The following is a 21,718-nucleotide window of genomic DNA, read 5'->3' on the forward strand; positions in this document are numbered from 1 at the left end:
TCCAAGCTCAAACTCAATCCAACCCCCCCTGAACCCCTGATTTCTCTCAGTCACCCCTCCAGCCCCTGTCCCCAGACTACAAACTGGCCAAGACCTCTTGGTGGACCTGGGGGAACATGGCCCAGCACACAGCCATGCACCCAAATGCTTGGTTTTTTTCCCCAAAATCAGCCAGCTTAGCCAAGGGGAGAGAGGGGCAGCATGACGATGCACCATGGTGGGGTGGCACGGCAATGCGGCACGGTGGGGCATCCCCATGGCACCCCACAGGTTTCTCTCAGCACCTGTGGATAGCCTCATTTCTCCTTTTTTAGAAAATTCTACAAGAACAGAGGCTGTATTTCCCCTAAATTTTACAATTCCTGGGTTTTGTCCTGGGAATACTTACAGCAAAAAGCGAAACGCAAACGTAACAGCTCCAGATTTCACGTGTCCCTGTATATTATATATAAAAAATAGTGAGTTTACCGAATATCTATAGATTAAATGCTGTCAGATGCAAGCTGATGTGCTGGATCACCAGAGTCTCACAGCTGGATTTCTGGCTGGATCACACAGCTGGATCACCATCCAGAGCCTCACGGCTGGATCACCCACCAGGGCCCCACATCTGGATCACAATCCAGGGTCCCAGAGCTGGATCACCACCCAGCCCTCATGGTGAGCTTTATTCAAGGGCAAACACAAAGAAGGCAGAACAAAGAGCCCCCCTGCAGCCACAACGGGGAGCTGGTTTTGGGTTGGGAGCAGGGCTCTCTAACCAAATAAACCTGCAGATTCCTGTGGGAACACCAGATTGCTGGGAAGACAATAATCAGGCAACAGTATGAGGTTCTTTCCCTCCCTGCACCCCATGTACCTGCCTGGCTACCTCTGGGCACAGCTGGAATTCTCAACAGCTACAGCCTTGCAGCCCCAAACTGAGTAATTAACTGAGCTCATTAATTCTACCTATGTGTGTGATAAAATGATAGACACAAACACAATAAAAAAGAATCAGTGTGGAGCTACATTATTGTTTTCTTCAATTGCCTCTAGAAAAATACTCTATAAAAATAATCTGCACGTAAGCACAGGATAAGCAGCACAATTCTCTGTCAGGCTGATTTTGGAGCTCTTTGTCAAAGAGGCTTGTTAAACAAAGATATAGGTTCTTGATATATATCAATAGTGAGTCTATAATTTCATATAGAAATGACAAATATGCAACATAAATGACAAGTAGTTAATAAAGTCTGTAAATATCCTCACAGAAATGCACAGTTATGGCAGACCACAACTTCAGCAGGATGCAGAAAAGAACATTTGCAGCCAACTGAAGTCAGTATTATTTTCAAACCCTTCCAAATTTGCTGTTAATATGCAATATTTGCATAAGTACAAAGTTTATGTATATATATATACACAGGTACACGAAGAAAGACTTTTTTATTATGTGTATATATAAAATATATACTTGATGAAAAGGCCCTCCATTTATAAATGCAGAACCACAAGCTGAATATAATTTGGCATTTTTCCCCTTTAAAAATGAATTTTTTTTTAAAAAAGAGTCAAATTCTGACTCCCTGCACAGAATGTGACAGGGATTGCGAGTGAGGGCAGCGTTCTTTCCTGCCAGGGCAGTTCCAGACTTCCATTCTTTTGACAGGATGGTTTTTATACTAACAGGGATTTTAAATTAGAGAGGAAAATGCAGAGCAGCAGAATCCAAGCTGAAAATTCTGCTTTTTCAACTCTTAAAAAGCAGAAAAAGCAATCTGCAGGTCTCTGATTCTCAACTCTCCACTGGGAAGAGAGGCCAGCAGGAGGAAGGTTGTGGCACAGCTCCCTGGAGCTCCTCAGCAGCTGCTACAGTCATTTTGCAAGGTAGTTTTTTTGCTAGAAAATGCACTTTAAGCGTACCTGTGCACGAACTGGTGCTGCCAGCACAGGCACAACCGCCCCCCCCCCAAAAAAATTAATCATTTAAAAAAATGTAAACCCAGTGATGTTTCATCAGGTCTCTACGACTTGGCCTCTGCTTTATCAGCAAAGCTCAGGCAACTTTGGTCTTGTTTGACTTGGCAAATGCAACCAGGACCCCCCTGTGCAGAGACCCCAGTGCTGCTCCCATTCCCTTGTCCAGGAAAGACATGAATTCAGCTTCCTAATAAAGATAAGGATCAGAAGGAATGCTTTGGAAAGCTTAAGGACTTAGACACATGGTAAAAGAGCAGCCGCTCCGAGCCAGGGAACGGCTGGGACCTTACAGAGTGCTTGGTGCTTGGCCTTGCCTAGGTGGGCTGGGGAGGAGCTGCCCCTCTCCTATAACAAAATGCAGGTTTTCTTGTCCTTGAAAGGGTTCTCAGAAGCAGGAATGCCCATGAGCAACGGGTCCTTCTTGGCGTGTTCCTCACAGTACAGCATCAGGTCTGCCGAGGCTTTGGACACCTGCAGGAGACAGGGAAAAATAAACAGAGAACGGGGTTTCCCATGGGAACAGGATCAAAGGTGCTGAGAGCTGTGATGGGTACAGAGTCCCTATCAGGGATGGGAGAGGTACTTGGAGATAGACACATTCTGTCTCCTTGCTTCATCCTCAGGGAGGAGGAAAGGATGGACCCTGCTGCTCTTTGGGATTCATTTGTGACACCAGGTAAAGGTTCCACCTGGCTTCTACACAGAAAACTGGGAATAAACAGAAGGGGGTTCAAAATGATACAGTGGGTTGTAATGAGGAATTTCTCATCTATCCTGCAGTGACAAGGAAGAAAACGGGGGAGAAGGTTCCTGCTGCCAGAGGGCAGGGTTAGATGGGATATTGGGCCACAAGAACTGGATTTATTTACATTTGCTGAGCTGAAATGTTGATGTCACATTTTGAGATGGGAAAAAATCACTGAGCTGTGGGTGCACAGACACACACACACTCTGTTATGTTGTCCTACAGCTGGAAGGGGAAAAAAACAAGGAAAGAAAGGAGGGGTGAGGAAGGATGTGCTGTCACCTTTATCCTCTCTATTGAGGCTTCTATCCTGAGCTGCTGCACAGTCCTTCGGGCCTGAGCAATGTTGTTGGTCGTGGTGGCTGTTTTGCCAGACATTTTCAGTGGAGCAGGGAAGTTCTGTTTGAAAAGATAGTGGGTTATTTTTCCAGAAGGTGGCACAGCACCTTAAACAGCTTTTACACAGAGGCATCCACGACACACTGCAAAAAGGGCATTTTTTTTTTTTTTTTTGTTATTAAGACACCCAACAGGAACAGGCAGTTGCGAAACAGCTCTGGAAGTAAAACATCCTCCAAAAAAAAGCATGGAGCTTCTGTGCAGGTTTCTGCCCCTTGGCTGAGCCAGTGGCAGTGAGGAGGATGGGCAGAGCCATGGCTGGTCTGGCAAAAATTCCAGCACAGCTTTGGCAGCTTGATTCCCATTTGCAGCTCCCCATGGGCTTCCAGGAGAGCCCAGTGTGTACCAGGATCCATGTGCTTCCCTGAGCACATGGAAGGAGACTTGCTCCTGAGCCCACCAAAGAGCAAGGAGCGAGCCAGGATAGAACCATGGAATCATTTAGGTTAGAAAAGCCCTCTCAGATCATCGAGTTCAATTGTCCTCCAGCACTGCCAAGGCCACCACTGACCCATGTCCCCATGTGTCACATCCATACAGCTTTTAAATCCCTCCAGGGATGGGGACACCACCACTGCCCTGGGCAGCTGTGCCAGGGCCGGACAGTCATTTCTGTGAAGAAATAATATCCATGGCACAGGCTGATCTCAGCATCCCTGACTGTTTCATAGAGGCTCATGGTGGAGCAGACACCCACCTGCAGCCCATGGAGGGACTGAGGACTGTGCAGCACTGCATTCCCAAGGATATCCCTACAGGCATCGCAGCAGCCAAGAGCTTAGTGCTAAATTAGCCCAGTGCTAAATGTCCAAGGCCAGGTTGGACAGGGCTTGGAGCAACCTGGTCTAGTGGAAGGTGTCCCTGCCCACAGCAGGGGGTGAAACAAGAGGAGCTTTAAGGTCCCTCCCAACCCAAACTAGCCTGTGATTCCAAGTTATTCAGGTCTCCAGGTACCCAAAGAGCCTGTTTGGACCAGCCCTGCCCGTGTCACTGTCCTGTGTCACAGTCTCTAGAGGACTCTGCACAAACCCTGCCGCTTGTCTTCCACAGGTCCACAAGGAAAATTGGCTCCATGGGGCTGTGCTTGAATCATTTATGGCAATACAGTGACCTGAGTCCAACATGACTTTGTGTGACCTTTCCAAGCGCTGCCCACAGCGGTTCCTGCAGGATTCAGGTTTCTCTCACCTCAGCCTGGGGAGCAGGGGTGTTTTCCAGGCAGTGCCCATGCCTGCCCAGCTAGCTGGGAACAGCATTATCCTGCTCTGAGTCCCCATTTTGGGGGAAAAATTCTTAGAAAAGCTTTGGGCAGAGGAATTGCTAAGTGACAGGTAACACCACCTGCTCAGGCTCCGGTAGGAGGGACATACCTTACATTTGGTATCAATAAAAACTTATTTCCTAAAGCAAATATTAAGAACATGCTCCTGCAGATCCATGTGGATCCATGGATGTTCTGCCTCTGTAACAACCTGACCCCTGGTCTGTGTCAGTCCTGTGCTGCCCCAGCTCCCCACAAACACCTCACAGCCCAAAAATATCCCTCAGGTTGTGCTCCAGAGAGGTCACCTATGGAGTGAGTCACACAGGATTCACTGCTCACCACCCGTGGGAGGGAATTCATGCAAAATTCAAAAAGCCAACAGAATTTTTCCTCTGGAGTGTTCCCGCTACGGCACGGGCTTAGCCCAGGACACAGCACTCATGCAATCACAGGATCCCAACTACTTTGGGTTGGGAGGGACCTTAAAGCTCATCCAGTTCCACCCCCTGCCATGGGCAGGGACACCTTCCACTAGACCAGGTTGCTCCAAGCCCTGTCCAGCTTGGCCTTGGACATTTAGCACTGGGCTAATTTAGTCCCTGCAGTTTTCACTTACTATATTGAAAAACTGTGGTGTGAAAAACCCAACCCAAAGCAATTAATTTTTATCAAGTAATGCATGCATCTCTGAGGAGATAGCTCAGGATTTTCTAATTCCTGTAATTTTAGTACTTTTATAAAAAAAATAGACATAGGGTTTAAAAAAAATATTGCAAAATTAAAAGATAAACCACTGTTCTCTTGTTTTACTGGAGCAAGACCAGTGTTCCCTTCCCCAGCCCCAACCCCCTTTTTTCAACTGGAGAGGTTTGAATCTCTGGATCCCTTTCCAATCTCCATGGATGACCTCCTTAGGAAAGTTCCAGTGCTTATTTTCCCAGCTGGTTAGCTTTGTTAATAAATTAAATGTTTTTAAAAAAAAGAGAAAACGCAACCCAAACCATAACATTTGAAAATTAAATTGCTGCATTTCCCCATCTTCAAACAAACACAAGCCTTAATACTCCTCCTAAGATCACTAAATCTCTTCTACAGAGAGATTTACAAACAACTAGGTCAGCACCCAATAATACTGTTTTCCCTCTGAGTTCCTGGCAACTGATCCGAGCTGCTGTGGCCTCCTGGAGCCACCGGATTTCTCCCAGGATGCACTGGACTTCAGAAAACTCCTCAGATTTAAATTGGTGGTGTCCACAGCTCTGCAGAACTTGGGTGTTTGTGCCCTTGGAGCCGTGGGCAAGGTTTTCTGAGGTAGGGAAGTCTCCCAAGAGAATGAAGTCACTCTCTAAAGAAATGACCGTGCGGTCGGAGAGGGCACCGCTCCGATTTCTAGGAAGCGAATCCTCATGCTCAGCAGGCTGAGCCAAAAGCAAAGATATCCCAAGAGCCTGACTCATTCCAACACTTTCCCATCAGGATTTCTCCTGTTCCAGCACTCACAGTCATGACTATTCATTCTGTGCTAAATGGACCAAAATAAATTTCCAACAAGTTTTTCCACTCACCACCTAAGACAAAACACAGCTGGTGCTCAAGGCCAGGTTGGACAGGGCTTGGAGCAACCTGGGATAGTGGAAGGTGTCCCTGCCCATGGCAGAGGTGAAACTGGATGGGCTTTAAGGTCCCTTCCAATCCAAACCATTCCATGATTTTATGGTGACAAAGCTGAACGAAGGTTTGCTGGATCCAAGGTTGGTGGTGACAGAGATTCCTAAACCCCAGAGCAGCTGTGGGCATGGCTGCAATTCTCACTTGTCTCTGACTCACAAACTAAAATGAGACAAAAGAATCAGTCCACCCAACAGCTTCTCTGGCCATCACCCCCTGCCATGGGCAGGGATACCTTCTACTAGACCAGGTTGCTCCAAGCCCCGCCCAACCCAGCCTTGGACACCTCCAGGGATGGGGCAGCCACAGCTTCTCTGGGCAACCTGTGCCAGGGACTCACCAGTCCCACAGGGAAGAATTCCTTCCTAATTTATCCATGGAAAACTGAGACCAGTGTTTGTTGAGATGAGGTGGATGCTCACCAACTGCACTTTGCCAGTGAAAGGGAAAAACACATGAATCCTCCAGTGTAATTCCTGCAGGCCACACACCCGCACTTTTTCCTTCCTTGAAATACCTGCAAACGGGTGGAGCTGCCCCTCTTCCCTAGAAAACCCCTGTTTTTCCAGGCCTTGTCCTGTTTCTTTCCACAGCCTTTAGGTAATGAGATGACCATGCAGCAGGTCCCCAAATCCACCTCGTCTGGGCTTTGAACTTTAGCTCCAATGGGATTATTAAACCTCAATCTATCTTTTTAACTCTTTTAGATCCAGGACTTACACAGCCCCTGCAGAGTGACAGGTAATTAAATCACCACTGATAAAGCATGGCCAAGAATCTCCCAGCAGCTCTGCCTGGCAAACAGCTCCCAGTTTGCTCCAGTTATGTAAAGCCAGCCCATACTGGAGCGCTGAAGGCTCAAAAGGGTGAAAAGGTGTCTTGTTACTGTTTCTCTTGAAATAAAACAGCTTTTAAGGTGAAACTGTAAACCCATAGAGTGGATTGGACAAAACATAAACTGACAACTACAGCACGTACAAGGTACTCCATCAGCTGCTGGTTTTCCAGTCTCTGGTTTTCCAAAGTGTCAGCCCACAGCTGGGGGTAGCACGGATCTAAAGTTACAGCTAATCTGTAAATGCAGATTTCAAAGGCCTCTCCATTTTCAGAGCCAGTCTCACTTGTGGAGGACATAGGGCAGTGAGGTGGAAATGCCTCTGGGCTGGGCAGGCTCCAAATTCAGCAAGGAAACAGCAGGAAAAGAAGGACACGAGGTGTTCCAAATCCTCGTTTGGAAGGACATGAGCCTTCAGGATGACCCCCTGACCCCACTGTGATCCCTCCTCACCCTTGGTTCGGGTGCCTTGCCCATGGGACAGGGAGGGAGCACCCCAGGGAGTCACCACTGCTGCTGCTTCCACATGGAATGTTTGGATGATGCTGCCCACTTGAGCCTGTTGGATAAACCAGAAGCAAGTACCACCATGGAAATTGTTCTGCTTTTCCTAAAAACACAGGAACAGGGGAAAAAAAGAAGGAAAAAAGCAGTCGGACAAGTCCAGAACTGCTGCTCCAGCTCATTCCCTGCCCTGAGCTGGGGGGGAAGCTCATGCCAGGCATGGCTGCTGCTCTATTCCCAACACAGGGAAGCAAACACTTCCTAAGGAGCTGCTCAGAGGTGCTAGTTGGCATTTCTGCTGCAAACCCACCATCACATGGTATCTCAGGACATTGTGTTTAGGGTTTCAGCGATTCCACAAAGAACTCTGCTGGCTTACAAGTGAAACTGTTCCCAGTCCTGCAACCTCCCTGGTCTTTGCTGGAAGGATTTTAAGCTATATCTGATTTGTGTATCACCACCACTAGTACAGGCTCTGCTTGATGCCTCACAGCCCTGCCTGAAAACCATTTTACTCCCCACACCATCCTCCCTCGCATCCCTTCCCCACTCTGCCTTCAGCTGGGACCCTGCAAACAATCTGGGAATAAAACACCATGGAACCCCAAGTCCAGCTGCCTCTTCTTATTGGCTCACACTCCCCAGAGCTCTCAGGAATAAAAAGCCAGAAGCTTTGAAGTCAATTTTGCTTCTGAAAATGCAGAGATTTGTTGGGCAGGAAGGTGGTTGGAAGGAGGAAGAGGGGCTGCAAACAGCATGAAGAAGTACCAGACAAGGCCAGTCCTCATGGAGAGCTGGGAAGAAGAGCCACGATGGCCCCTAGAAGGGTGCCATAAGGAGGGGCTGACGCCAGAGCCCCTCTCCAGCACCTCTCCCATGTGCAGGGGCAGGACGTGAGGTAAGGTTTTAGTGGGTTCCTGCACGTGCCACTTTCCCAGGAGCTTGTGTGGGAGCAGGAGGGCTGGAGGCCGGTTGGGACTTGAATGGTGGAGGTTGGTTTTACTGCAGGGTGCTCAGGAGCAGGTTTGTTACAACTTGCAGAACCCAAAAACTCTCCCAGTCCAAGCCAAGAGGCCAATGCTGACATTAAAGGCAGGTGCAGAAATAAACCAATCCATTCTGAGGGCACATCAGAGCACGACCAGGTACAGCAACGGATGAAAGAGCTGCACACAAGCATCAAAATAATCTGTATTTGTGATACTTTCTGGCCTTGATTTTTAAATATTTAGGTCCCCAATGGAAGAATGTGTCAGAGGAATCTCAGTGTGCCTGGTACTGCCTTCTGCCAACATGTGCCACAGAGCATTTGACATCCCAGCAAGTGCTGACATGTCCCCTCCCAGATCCTGCACACCCCAGATGCAGTGGCACCTGGCACGAGGTGACCCACAGGGAGGGTGGGAGAGGCACAGGGTCCCTGATGGTAGCAGTAGGTGAGAGGGAGAAGTATCTAGGGATGCCTCTACCCACCTGAAACCCAAACCCTCAGGGGGTGCTGCTTCCCACCCAACATGGACAGAGTCAGGAGCTGAAGGAGGTACCTCAGCCTGGCAGGACAGGCAGCAGGCCCAAGGGTTTTGCAAAGGACTTGGGAAGTCCAGATGTGCACTAAGTGTGGAAAAGAAGTGGAAGGGTTGGCATGGAGGGAGCAGGGTGAGCAGCCCTGACCTGTCACCCACCGACCCTGCACACGTGTCCCCCCAGCCACTCTCTGAGAACGCTCCTTATCACACCCACACCTTCCATGTAAACACCATAAATACTACAAAAGCTCTTCACGCTGCTCTGCCAGAACCAGGGACCCACTGTCCCAGCTGTAACCCTAATTAGAGAGCACAGGAACGAGCCAGGCACGTTCCACACTCCTCCTGCTCCAACCGGTTGCTCTGCTCCGAGAAGGAAAGAGCACTTCCAGCAAAACAGCCCCTTCCCGGCTCACTCAGCCTCGGCGCCTGCGCAGGGTGAGCCCATCCTCGAAAACCCTGCTCTGGAAATGCAGCCAACCTCGTTTTTCCAGTGGTGGGTGCAGCCAAAGGGAAAGCCCAGGGCTGGCAGGGCTCTGCTGGCCCAATCCCTGCATGGGGCCGTGCTGACACCCAGTGGAAACACCGGTGCTGGAATCATTTGCCGCACTACCAAGGAGAATGGAAAATAAACCTGGGCAGCTGGAAAACACCAGAATCCTGCCCTCTGCAGGAAAATAGAACTGAGTGGTAAAATGAAAGAGGAATTAGAGATGCTTTTGGGTCATTTCTCTTTTTAGGATACTCCATGCCTGGAAGTGTCCAAGGCCAGGTTGGATGGGGCTTGGAGCAAGCTGGGATAGCGGCAGGTGTCCCTGCCCATGGCAGAGGGTGGAATCAGATGGGCTTTAAGGTCCCTCCCAACCCAAACCATTCTGTGATTCCATGATCCTTATACCCCACATGATGGATGGACAAGGTGGTGGGATACACCAGAGTTTCCCAGGAGGACCTGGAGCCACTTGAGCACTTTGCAGACTGAACACAGCAGCCACAGTGCAAACCTCCCAGGAAAAGTAGCAGCACGGATCACCCATAACTTCCCCACTGGCTCCAGGGGTAGCAGTCCCCTGCTCCCTTGTCCTCCCTCAGCACAGCCTCAGCCAAGGCCGTGGCTCTGGTGCCTGCAGGAGCTGCTCCCATCACAGGGATGGATCATCTGTGGCTAGGAGAAGCTTTCTGCTCCTACTCCACACCTACCACAAACCAAACTGTGAGGAGTAGCTCCCTGGTTCCTGGCAGGTGAGGGGGACTGGATTTTTAAATAGGTATCAAGCAAGAGTTAAAATCACAGCACAAATATTTTATACACAGTAGAAAGAGTATGGGTTAGGTAAAAGAAAACACGATCCTCCCCAGACAAAACTAACTCCTTCACCTACTGGAAAGTCCACACTGTGACACAGGGAACCTAAAACATGTGGCAGCTGCAGGACTTGGGGAAAGATGCACACCGTGCACAGCACCACAGCCAAAGGGATCAGGGGCCCCAGATTTCGAACCCATTTTTACAGCAGAAAAGCTACAGCAAGGACAAACTCTGCTTCCATGCTCCTCTCAGAAGAGGTGCAGGAGTCAGGGCTGGGTTAGCAATGGGAAGTCTGGACACAGATACACCTGGTTTACACAGAGGTTAGCAGCCCATCAGTGCAAATGGAGAATAAAAGCCCCTTAGAACACCCCCTTCTGATGTTTCCTTTTTCAGAGAATTTACACTTGGGAATACTGAGAGATTTTACAGTGGAGATCTTTTTTTCAGTTACAAACAATGCTGCCAGTGTCTTAATTAATCCTTTTGAAACAGATTAAAAACCATAAAATACTGTGAAATGTAAGGAAACAGACAACTCCCAAGACGATCAACTGGATTTGGTATTCTAGGTGTTTAATTAAGGTTGTGTTCCTTCATAACCTCCATCCCACAAGTTACTGCAGTACCATCCTGCTGATCAAACCTGGGCTACAGCTCCGTTTGATTTTCAAAGTCGGCCTTCATTATGTGATTCTGTCAAACCCAATGTACATGTTGGGAGATGAGTAGTGGAAAAACCTGCTTTTATTTTCCTCTGCATTTTTTTCTGACTTAACTTTTTGTATCTTTGGTACACATGAAAGCCATGAAAAGTGACTTCTAGATCAAGGTTCCTTTGAAAAACATCTGAGCAATATTATTTTAAAGACATCAGCCTGAAGCCATTGGAAAAGACAACGAACCGCAGGGCAGTTTATCCACAAAAGGTCCTTGTTTTTCCCCACAGGGCACTCCCCAGCTAAATCCCACCAGAAAAGACACACAAACTACTAAGAGACATTTGCAAAGACACTTTTAGCTGTATCAAAATCAGCTCCTCTTACAGCATGTAAAGCAGGACTGGTCTGTGATTAAAGCTCCAGACTGAAAGTCACGGGATGCAGTTTGGCCTCAGGTTCTGTGACCTTCAGCAAATTCCTTCGTCTGCAAGAGATAAAGCCGAGGACGCAGGCGGGAGATGCTCTGGGAAGAACTCTGTGGGGCTCAGCTCAGAGAACTGGAAGGGTGCAAAGGATTTCACCAGCTTCTTGGCTACAAGAATTTATCAAAGCACCTATTTTTCAGGATGGGGTGAATATAGGAAGAATTTGTATGATGATATGGTCAAACAAAATGCATGTAACACAGCAGAGGCAGAAATGATGAAGACTTGCATGTTGCCCCTTCCTTATTGGGGAACAAACAAGAAAAAGCCTAATTTCCATGGGAGAAGCGGGTGTTTTTACCCCATAAATTCAAGTCAGTTAAAAACCCAAGGTGAATAGTGTGAGCAACCAGTATTGCCAATACCAAGCTGGTGTTGCCCTTGTAGCTCTCCTCCACAAAGTTGCCAAGTATTTTTTATTTGTTTTGCTCTAGAAGAAAATTAAATCGCTGGAGTCTGGGACTTGTTGTGCTGCTTTATATTTTGCATGAAAGGAAGGAACAAGAGTGGACTGGAAACTCACCTACATAGGCAGACTTGCTACCTGTCCGGCTTGCTTTGATTTTATCGGTGTAATGATCCTGAAACAGAGTAAAATAAAAATTATAAGGACTTCATAGTGCAAGAAAGCCAAAGCTAAGGGGATTTGGCACTTGTGGTTTAATTCTAGTCACAAAAACTACAGTATTTTGAGATTGGCCTGGCTGTAAAATCTACCTCAGACCTTTCTTATTGCCAGTTTCCCTACTTCCCTTCTCAAAGACACGGCCACGGGCGCCCAATTCCCTCTGGCCCCCTCCCAGATGGGAATGAAGGGAACAAGTTTGCACAGATTTGGGTGCTGCCGGCATGGCTCCTGCTGGAGCCCACGCTCTGAGGGACAGGTCCCACCCAGACCTGGGGCAGGTGAGTCTAGAGGCAGCTACTGGAAAAGCCACTGCCTTTAAAACGAGTTTAACTACTCAAAGTAAAAGTCAGAGCAGGTTTAGTTAAGCACCACTGTAGCCAGTGTTGAGAACATGTAGAACCTGTGGCTGCCTCCATCCCTGGAAAAGTTCAGGGCCAGGCTGGATGGGGCTTGGAGCAACCTGGTCTAATGCAAAGTGTCCCGGCCCACGGCACGGGGTGGAACAGGATGAGTTTTGAGGCCCCCTGCAGCCCAAACCATTCCAGGATTACTTTGCCCCTGGAGACTTCTCTGACCTGTAAACCTCCACTGAGATATTCCAGCAGCTGGGCTTAATTCCCTGGAGAAACAAATCTGACAGTCCACATTCCCTATAGAGGCCATTACACACCCAGAAAAAACCCTGGAATTATAACAGTCCATAAACATACAAGTTCTGCTACCAGATCCTGTTCACTGTTGTAAGACTGGCGAATCCAGAGCACACCATATTTAACAACCTTCCTAAGTTTTTATTGTAAAAAATTATAATTTTGAACTATAACAATTCAACGACAATTCAATGAAGGCAGCAATTTTTTAGGAGTGTTGGCCATGAATGACAGTGGAATTGGGCACCTGACAAGCACAACTTGGCATTGCCAAAAACAGAAACCAGCAACTGAAGAGATCTGAGAGATCCAAAGGGTTATTTATTTAAACCATCCACCTACAACACAAACACAGATCAAGTTGGCTGCCTTGATGCTACAGGTGAAAGAGAATTATGGAACGGTTTGGGTTGGAAGGGGCCTTTAAAGCCCATCCAGTTCCACCCCCTGACATGGGCAGGGACACCTTCCACTAGACCAGGTTGCTCCAAACCCATCCAGACTGGCCTTGGACACTTCCAGGGATCCAGGGGCAGCCACAGCTTCCCTGGGAAACCTGTGCCAGGGCCTCACCACCCTCACAGCCAACAATTCCTTCCCAATATCCCATCCAACCTTGACCTCTGGCAGTGGGAAGCCATTCCCCCTTGTCCTGTCCCTGCAGGCCCTTGTCCAAAGTCCCTCTCCAGCTCTCTTGGAGCCCCTTTAGGCACTGGCAGGGGCTCTAAGCTCTCCCTGGAGCCTTCTCTTCTCCAGATGAACATTCTCAGCTCCCAGCTTGTGAAGGTGATAAAAACTATAAGGTGATGGGAATTCTGTGGGAACTGGAGCAGGGACTGTATTTACAAGTAAAATTATCTTTCCTTATTATCCTCTCCTGGCTGTGCTGCTGCTGGAAGCCCATTCACTGCAATCCCCACACAGGTGTGCAAGTATACAGAGCAGGTTCTAAATCCAGTGACTGATAATCCAAAATGGGCTGGCAATTTCTCTGTTCCCCTTTCCTGGAGTTCCTACTGCACATTCACACACCTCTGTGCCCCCGGAGATACACCCACTGTCCCTGCACTGCGGAGCTCGGATTGGAGGCTCCGGGCATTTACTGAGCTGGCAGAGGAGCCAGGGCATGGATACCTCATTAAGCAGGGCATGGCAGGATCCAGGATTGCTACGGACACTCTTTGGAGGGAAAGCAACCATCAGTTGCCAAGGACTGGTGGAGCTCTGGCACCAAGCCCTGGCACCACTCCACACCTGCCCAAGTCACACCACGAGCTACGACCGGCTCAGAGAAGCCACAGCAACACAGCTCCCTCATTCCCAGGAAATGAGGAGGAAAAAAAACCACCAAAAGTTCCCAAGGGATGGTCCTTAGCAAGGCAGGGAGGTGGCAGGCAGCACAGACAGTGTCCCCTTTATAATCACATGCCACTTCCTGTGCTGGAAACAGGATCACAGTTTTAATAGGTGCTGTTAAAATCACTGTATGGAGGAGGAAAATAAATTGTGTTAAAAGAGAGACTGTCTTGCCACAGCCAGTCCTTGTCCCTGTGCCAGGCTTGTCCAGTTCACATCCAGCAAGGAAACAAAAATAAATGTCACACGTAAACTCCTTCACAGACGTGTGACTGCTGCATAAAATCAAAGTTTAATGGAAAAACTGCTGCTTTGCTTATCTGTGCAAGTTCTCATTCTGCTCACTCACCCTGAAAATTGTTAAGGAAAAATAAGAAAAAATTCAATACTGACTTGTGCATCCTGAGGGAGATCAAAACACAGTCAAAACAATCACAGATCACAGGGAATGGTTTGGGCTGGGAGAGACCTTCAGAGATCCAGTCCAACTCCAGTTTTAAATACATCTGAAAACTAACTCTGGCTCCCGGGGTCACTTCCCTCCTCAGAGCCCCGGAGACTCCATATTCCTGCCTAATCAAAGCTCCAATCAAACTAGCCATAAAAACCCACAAACTCGACATTGCTGGCATAGTTTGAGGCTGGCGTAATGCAGCCCTCCAAAATCCTGCATTCAGAGGTCAGGCCACGCTCGGGAAGGAATAAATCAGGGAAGGACATGTGGGAGAGAGATGAGAAAATTCCATGGTTGGACAGTTCCCAGTCCCTCCAGCCAAGGCTGGCAGCATCAACCTGAGTCCTCCTGCTCCGTGGGTCCTGGCAGGCAGCTCCAGCTGGAGCATCCCTGCTGTGCAGGACGGATACCTTGTTGTTTACTGCAACATAAACCTTATGTTGTTTACAGCAACATAAACCACAGTCAGGCAGGAAAAAGATGGTCCATCTTCCAAAATCATCAGTGACACTTTCTGCTTATCCCAGCTCCAAGCTTAGACCAAAAAGTCTGACTTGAAGCTACAAACAGAGATGAAGATGTAATTTGGGATCTGCTCAAACTTACAGCAACCACAGAATCCCAGACTGGATTAGGAGGAAGCTCAAAATTCATCTCATTCAATCCCCCTGCCATGGGTAAGGACACTTTCCACTATCCCACATTGCTCCAAGCCCCGTCCAACCTAGCCTTGGACACTTCCAGGGACAGGGTAGCCACAGCTTCTCTGGGCAACCTGTGCCAGGGCCTCCCTACCCTCCCCAGGGAAGAAATTCATCCCTGATATCTCATCCAAACCTGCCCTGGAACTGAATTTCTTGCACTTCACTGTAGTATGGCAGCACAAAAATTAGCACAAACGCCTTTGGTGTCTGCTTGATTTTAACAAACAGAAAGGAAATCTTCTTCTGGAAATACTCTGGCTAATCATCAATACGGTTAATGACACAGAAAAGAACCTTTTTTTCATCTATGAACTGGGAAGATACTCACAGATACATCAAATATCTCAGTCACTGAGCAAACTGAAGCCCAAACAACAACAGAGGACAGACATCTAAACATATCCAATGAGGGACTGACAGCCCAGGAAAGGCCTGCTGGAGACATTGCAATCAACTTCAAATTAAAACTTCAATGTCTAAACAATCAGAATGTTCAGCTGTTTCTGCTGAACGAGGCCTCTCCTCTTAGGGCCACCCCCTGTCACCATCAAGTCCTCCTTGCAGAGCTTCCCAATCCTTCCTGTGGCAGTTCCTGCTCCACAAGCCAGACCTGCGGCTTCCGTAGGCACAGCAGTTTTTCCTGGTTCTCAGCCCATATTTTTCCCTTCCTACGACACCCACCAGTCCCTCCTGAGAACATCCCACATCACCTCTGGTTCAGGCAGCGAGGGCAGTGCTGGGTCCTAGGGCATCCCCTTATCACAACGACGGAAACTAGGAGGGAGGATTTTGCTCTCCTCAGCTTAAACCACCAGAAAACTTCCTGGTTTTGTGCTCTGAGGGAGCTTTGGCACAAGGAAAGCCATCATTTAGAGAGGAAAATCAGTCAAAATCTCCCCCATGTGCTCCCACTGCCCCTGCTCAAGGAATGGTTATGGATAACAAAGGGGTGATTCCACAGAGCATCAACAGGATTGGATTGGGGGCTGCCAGAGCAGCCTGGATTGGGGAAACAGGCTGGGGAAGCAGGCTGTTCCCTTCCCAGCAGAACAAAGATGGGCTTTTCCACCTCCAAACACTTTGGAGAGCTGGTGTTGGAGGATCAGTACCCACAAAGTGAGCAAGGGCTCGGAGCTCGTGGCATGTGTTAGAGTGGACAAAGGTTCAGATCATGTGTATGTCCCAAACCAGACAGTACCAAAAAGTGACCTGTCCCTGTACAGAAGGTTAGGAACGACACAGGAGAAGGGATGGGGGGAAAATGCTGTAAACAAAGGGGGAGCAAGTCTGGTTCCTGCTTGAGTTGAGCTGAATGTTTAAACAAGATGATCCCAGCAGCCACATCCTGCCGTCGACAGCGGCTGGAATACAAATAATCCTCATAACACACTTTTTTCCTTTTCCCTCCTCCCTCTGTAACTCTATCACATGCCAAGACACTGATACGGACACAGGAAGCTGAATATAAACACATTGCCTGTTTAACCAAATATTCAAAGGAACACAACTAAAAATACACAGCTGCTGGTGTCCATGAACATCCTAAAGCTCTGATCCACCCATGCTGGCTGGGGCCTCAGGAACCAAGGAGCTTGTATTTGGGGTACACTGCAGCCCAGGTCTGTTTTCACAGCATTTCAGACTGGTTTGGGTTGGAAGGGACCTTAAAGCCCATCCAGTCCCGTCCCATGCCATGGGCAGGGACATCTCCACTATCCCAAGTTGCTCCAAGCCCTGACCAACCTGGGCTTGGACACTTCCAGGGATGGGGCAGCCACAGCTTCTCCAAGCAACAGGTGCCAGGGAATGGATGTACCCTCACCACGCCCCCACCTCCCCTGGGTACCCTGACTGCTCCCTTCACCTTCCTGCTTCTACCTACCTCCATAAAACACCATGGAGAATTCTACCATAACCCAGCCACCACAGGACTTCTGTCACTGCCTCTGCTCTTTCTGCTACTTTTCATCAACCCCTGTAAAACACGGAGTGAAAACTTTTTGCTTCTCTCACCAGTATTTTCTCTTCTCCTTCCCTTCCAAGTTTCCCCCCAGGTTATTCCTGGGAGCAAGAATTGATGTCAATCCCGAGGAGCCCCCAGCACCGACCATGTGATGAACACTGAGGTTTAGAAAACCGAGACCTAGTTGTGTAATATTGCAAAATTCAGCTAAGAGCTGCCCAATTCCAGCAGTGATTAATGTGGAGCAAATCCCGAGGGTCACCAAACATCTGCAGCTTCCATTTCCCAAGAAACGGCGAGTCCACAACAACCCTAAGGATCTGGGGGGACTTGCTTCCCATTTCATCCCAGCTAATGCAAGTGTCACTACAACTCCTACCTCTGCACAAGGGTATTTCTGCGCGAGGACACGAGACCTGCAGCCTTCACCCACTCCCATGGTTTGTGTAAGCACAGATGAAGTTGCAGCAACACAATCCTCCCTGGAATACCGCTCCAAGCCTCGGCCAGGGCTGTGGTGGTGTTTCCCATGCTAACTATACACCCCTTGGGAAGTATTCCCTCTGTTCCCTGCAGTGATCTCTGTTCTGGCAAAGGGGACAAAGGGAAAGGGCTGAGGGGAGGATTTATGGGGCTGTACCATGGATTTCTGGAGCAATTTGGACTTGCTTTTGCAACAGATTCTATCAGAGGGTTATGAATTGGGATTTGGGAAGCTGTGTCTGGGGAGGAAGGACATTCCCACCATGCAGAGCCGTTGTGTTCAGCATCTTCCACTCAACATTCCAGCAACATTTGCAGGGAAAGCAGAGCCATATAGAAAGGAGTGACAAGGACTTCTTAAAGGGGCAGATAGTGCCAGGATAAGTGGGAATGGCTTCCTACTGCCAGAGGGCAGGGTCGGATGGGATACTGGGAGGAAATCCTTCCCTGGGAGGGTGGTGAGGCCCTGGCACAGGTTGCCCAGAGAAGCTGTGGATGTGGATGCCTGGAAGTATCCAAGGCCAGGTTGGACAGGGATTAGAGCAACCTGGTTCAGTGGAAGGTGTCCCTGCTCATGGCAGGGGGTGGGACTGGATGAGCTTTAAGGTCCCTTCCAACCCAAACCATTCTGGGATTCCATAATTCATCCCAGGCCTTGCTACAGAGAACTTGTGAATCTGGCTCAAATATTCCAAGTCTTTTGAGGAACAGAGCCTAGGAAATCAAGAACTTTTAGTACTCATTTAAAAAGTTACTATATAGCCAAAAAGACATTATATTTGAAATAAGAGAAGTATCTGAAACCTACAGCACAACTCAATATTTGGATTTAACACCACCAAGAGATGAGAGATGTTGGAAGTGGCTCTGCTGTCTGGGAGCCCAAGAAACTCCTCCAGGATGACAGGAGAGGTTTGTTTTTAAAGGAAAAATCATCCATTGGCTGAGTGATTAGGAAACAAGCTCACCCCCAGCACCAGACCTCATCCATTGCTCTCTCTGGAGTTTATTGTTGCTTTAGTCCTCGATTAAAGATATCCGGCAGTCCATCCCACGCCGGGATGAAATGCGGGATTGAGAAGTCATTAACTTCATACTAATCCCTCAATCTCATTTAGTGGCACTGGAGTACCATCAAACATCAAATCCTCCCACTGTCCACTACTCATCCTTTACTCACAGAAATGTATTTCTAACCCAATTTACAGCCCAGATAAACACAAACGAGTAACATGTCCCTGATGCTGTGATCTCTAAGCTAATAAAAACACCAGATAATCCCCTAGAAATCGCTGTGAATTCCATTTGAGGTGCCACACTAATCAAATCATGGAATATATTGAGTTGGAAGGGACCCACAAGGACTATCCAGTCCGACCCCTGGCCTGCCCAGGACACCCCAACGATCCCATCCTCTCCCTGAGAGCATTGTCCAAATGCTCCTTGAGCTCTGGCAGCCTTGGTGCTGTGACCACTGCCCTGGGGAGCCTGTTCAGTGCCTGACCACCCTGTGGGGGAAGAACCTTTTCCTGATATTCCCCCTTGACACAGCTTCAGCCATTCCTGCTGGCTCCGCCTTCCCAAAAGCACCAGGCTAAAATCACAATATCCACTCAAAAAACCCTTTCCTCCCCCCCCAAAAGTAAAGAATTTAAGCTTGGAACAAAGTATTGCAATTTAAAAGTTACTAAAGTTCCAGGAGCTGGACTCAATGATCTGTGTGGGTCCCTTCCAGCTGAGGAGATTCTGCAATTCCCTGATTCTCAGTAAACTTGTTACTGCAACTGGGTGTGTAATCTCAGTATCAACACGAAACCTCCTCGACTAATGACGCTTCCCACTAATTAACCTTCTTCCCACACTCATCCCACAACTCCCCACAGGTGGGAAACTTCCTCCGTCAAGCAGGGCTCTGTGATTCCAAGGAAAACTCATCACCTGACGGCTGGGAATACTAAAATTGGTAAATTTTAAAGGATTTATCTGAAAGCTGTGGCTGCTCTGGTATAGTTGGAGCTGCCAGCTCTGGGTATCCATCAGTGCCATGGGGAAGGGCTGGATGGAGGGAAGGAGGCGGGAAGGAGGCAGGAAGGCCGTGCGACGCCGTCCTCGAGAAAAACGCCTATTTTAGTACTATTTTTACATAATTAAGCAGATTCGTTTTTACATAATTAAGCATATTTCGACCCATTCCGGAACCGCAAGCAACTTGTTGAACTACAGCACAACTGCGCGCTGCCTCCCACCGGGAATTCCCCTCTGGACAGAGGGAAAAGGGGGGGGGGGGAACATAAAAATCAACCAAACAAAAAACCTTAAACACACTCAGGCACCGCTCGGGCCCAGCCTGCCCCGCCAGGCCCAGCAGCAAAAAAGGGGTCGGGCCGCCGCTTCCCACTGCTCCGCCGGCTCCGCGCAGCCCGTCCACGGCGGCAGAGCTCGGTATTCCCGGCGGGAACCCCCTCTGTCCCGGTATCCCGGTACTCACCCACCGCCGCTCCCGGTGTCTCCACGGGCGACGGCAGCGGGCGCGGAAGCCCCGCCCATCGCGGCGAGGCCCCGCCCACACCCACCCACGGACCCGCCCACTCCGGCCCGGCCTTGGCCCGCCCCAATGGGGCGGGGCCGGCAGAATGGTGGGCGTGGCCACCTGGGGGGCGAGCGTGCCTCGTGTATCCCTAATCGAGGCGGAATTCCAAACCGGTTTATCTTGTTCCAAGGTGGATTCAGGCGTGCCAGTGGTGTTTGGGAAGGGGTTGAGGTAGGGAAAGTGTGTGCGCGAGGGACTGGAGCGATGGTGGAGAATCCCTGGTGGTGGAGTGGTTGGAGAATCGCTGTTCCCCCTATCCTGAGAATTTTAGGAGGTAGGAGCAGGGCTGGCATCTGCAAGGGCTTGTCTGCTGCCCAAACGGGCCTGGCGTGCCTCGGCTTGTGGGGCTTTGATCCTGGAGTCACTTGGGAATACATTTGTCTCCAGAGGGAGGGGAGGGCGTGGATTAAAATTTAAATACAGGTTCCTGGGAGCTGCAGGAGGGAGAAGAGTTGGACAATGAGGGTGGAAAAACACTGGCACAGGTTGCCCAGAGAAGCTGTGGCTGCCCCATCCCTGGAAGTGGCCAAGGCCAGGCTGAACGGGGCTTGGAGCAGCTAGTCTAGTGGAAGGTGTCCCTGCCCATGGCAGGGGTTGGAACTGGATGAACTTTAAGGTCCCTTCCTAAATAAACTGAATTGGGGAAGCTGTTGTACCCATAACTCCAGCCTGAGTGTGCCCTGACAGAGCATCCCTGTCCTGCAGCAGCTCTGAGAGTACCAGGAAAACCCTTCCTCACTTTTTTCCATGGCCATCCTTTGTCCAACATCACCACAGCTGTGTTGTTGCTGTGCCCGGCACAGCCAGGTCCCCCCGGCCACCAGCCTGGCTCCGCAGGCAGGTTGTACGGGAGAGAAGATGGGATTACCGCCTGTTCGTCTCCTCTTTATTGCGTATCTCCCGCGTTCCAGCCGGTAACTTAGGGATGCACAGGAGGACATTGTCAGGCATTACGCCCCAGTGAGGAAACAACCAACCCAAACCTTCAGGAAAACTGTCCAAAGAGAAGGAATTCCTCTTGCAATTCCTAATTAAAAACAGAGAAAGCCACTTTTCCCAAGCGTGGCCACCAACTGGGTGGGAAGCATTGCCCTCTCGTGGGCTAAAGCAGCAGCTTCCCATCATTCACTTCTAATCGTGAGCTTAATTAAGCTGAGTTAATTAACTAGCTGTGGCCTCACAGTGCAGCCCTCCTGGGGGAGCAGCCCTGACCCAGGCAGGAGCTTGTCAAGGATTCCCAGGAGCTTGTTGAGGGATTCCCAGGAGTTTGTTGGGGGATTCCCAAGAGTTTGTTGGGGCTCCCTTCCCGTCCCAGCCAGTTTGCCACAGAGTGTGCACTGGACACACTGGGAGGACACATTGGGTGAACTGGAGTGTGCACTGGAGCATAGATGGGGAACACTGGGTGGGCCCACTGGGCACACTAGTTTGAACTTTGTATTTTCTCTATTAGACATTTATTTTCCTTTTTACCAGGTCCTGGACTCAGACTCAGCATGACAAGATCCCTTGGTTTTCCTTCCTTTTTTTC

The 21,718-nt window shown here is 49.2% G+C and overlaps 1 protein-coding gene across 2 annotated transcripts; it reads right to left on the minus strand.

Annotated features, from left to right (window-relative positions):
- Window positions 1-991: 991 nt before the first annotated feature.
- GNG12 (G protein subunit gamma 12) lies at window positions 992-20,149 on the minus strand. Of its 2 annotated transcripts, none has more exons than XM_027719055.2 (4): window positions 20,086-20,149; window positions 11,883-11,940; window positions 2,990-3,106; window positions 992-2,433 (listed from the first exon to the last, which is right to left on the minus strand). In XM_027719055.2, exons 3-4 carry the CDS (start codon window positions 3,083-3,085, stop codon window positions 2,308-2,310), a joined length of 222 nt encoding a protein of 73 aa, XP_027574856.1. In that variant the 5' UTR covers window positions 3,086-3,106; window positions 11,883-11,940; window positions 20,086-20,149; the 3' UTR covers window positions 992-2,307. The 2 variants fall into 2 exon arrangements, with proteins under 2 accessions (XP_027574856.1, XP_039238967.1); XM_039383033.1 differs by lacking the exon at window positions 20,086-20,149 and adding an exon at window positions 17,034-17,052.
- Between the last annotated feature and the right edge of the window lie 1,569 nt (window positions 20,150-21,718).

The sequence above is a fragment of the Pipra filicauda genome, unplaced genomic scaffold (genome assembly GCF_003945595.2).
Source record: "Pipra filicauda isolate LSUMZ 115617 unplaced genomic scaffold, ASM394559v2 scaffold295_size919547_pilon, whole genome shotgun sequence".
Lineage (NCBI taxonomy): Eukaryota > Metazoa > Chordata > Aves > Passeriformes > Pipridae > Pipra > Pipra filicauda.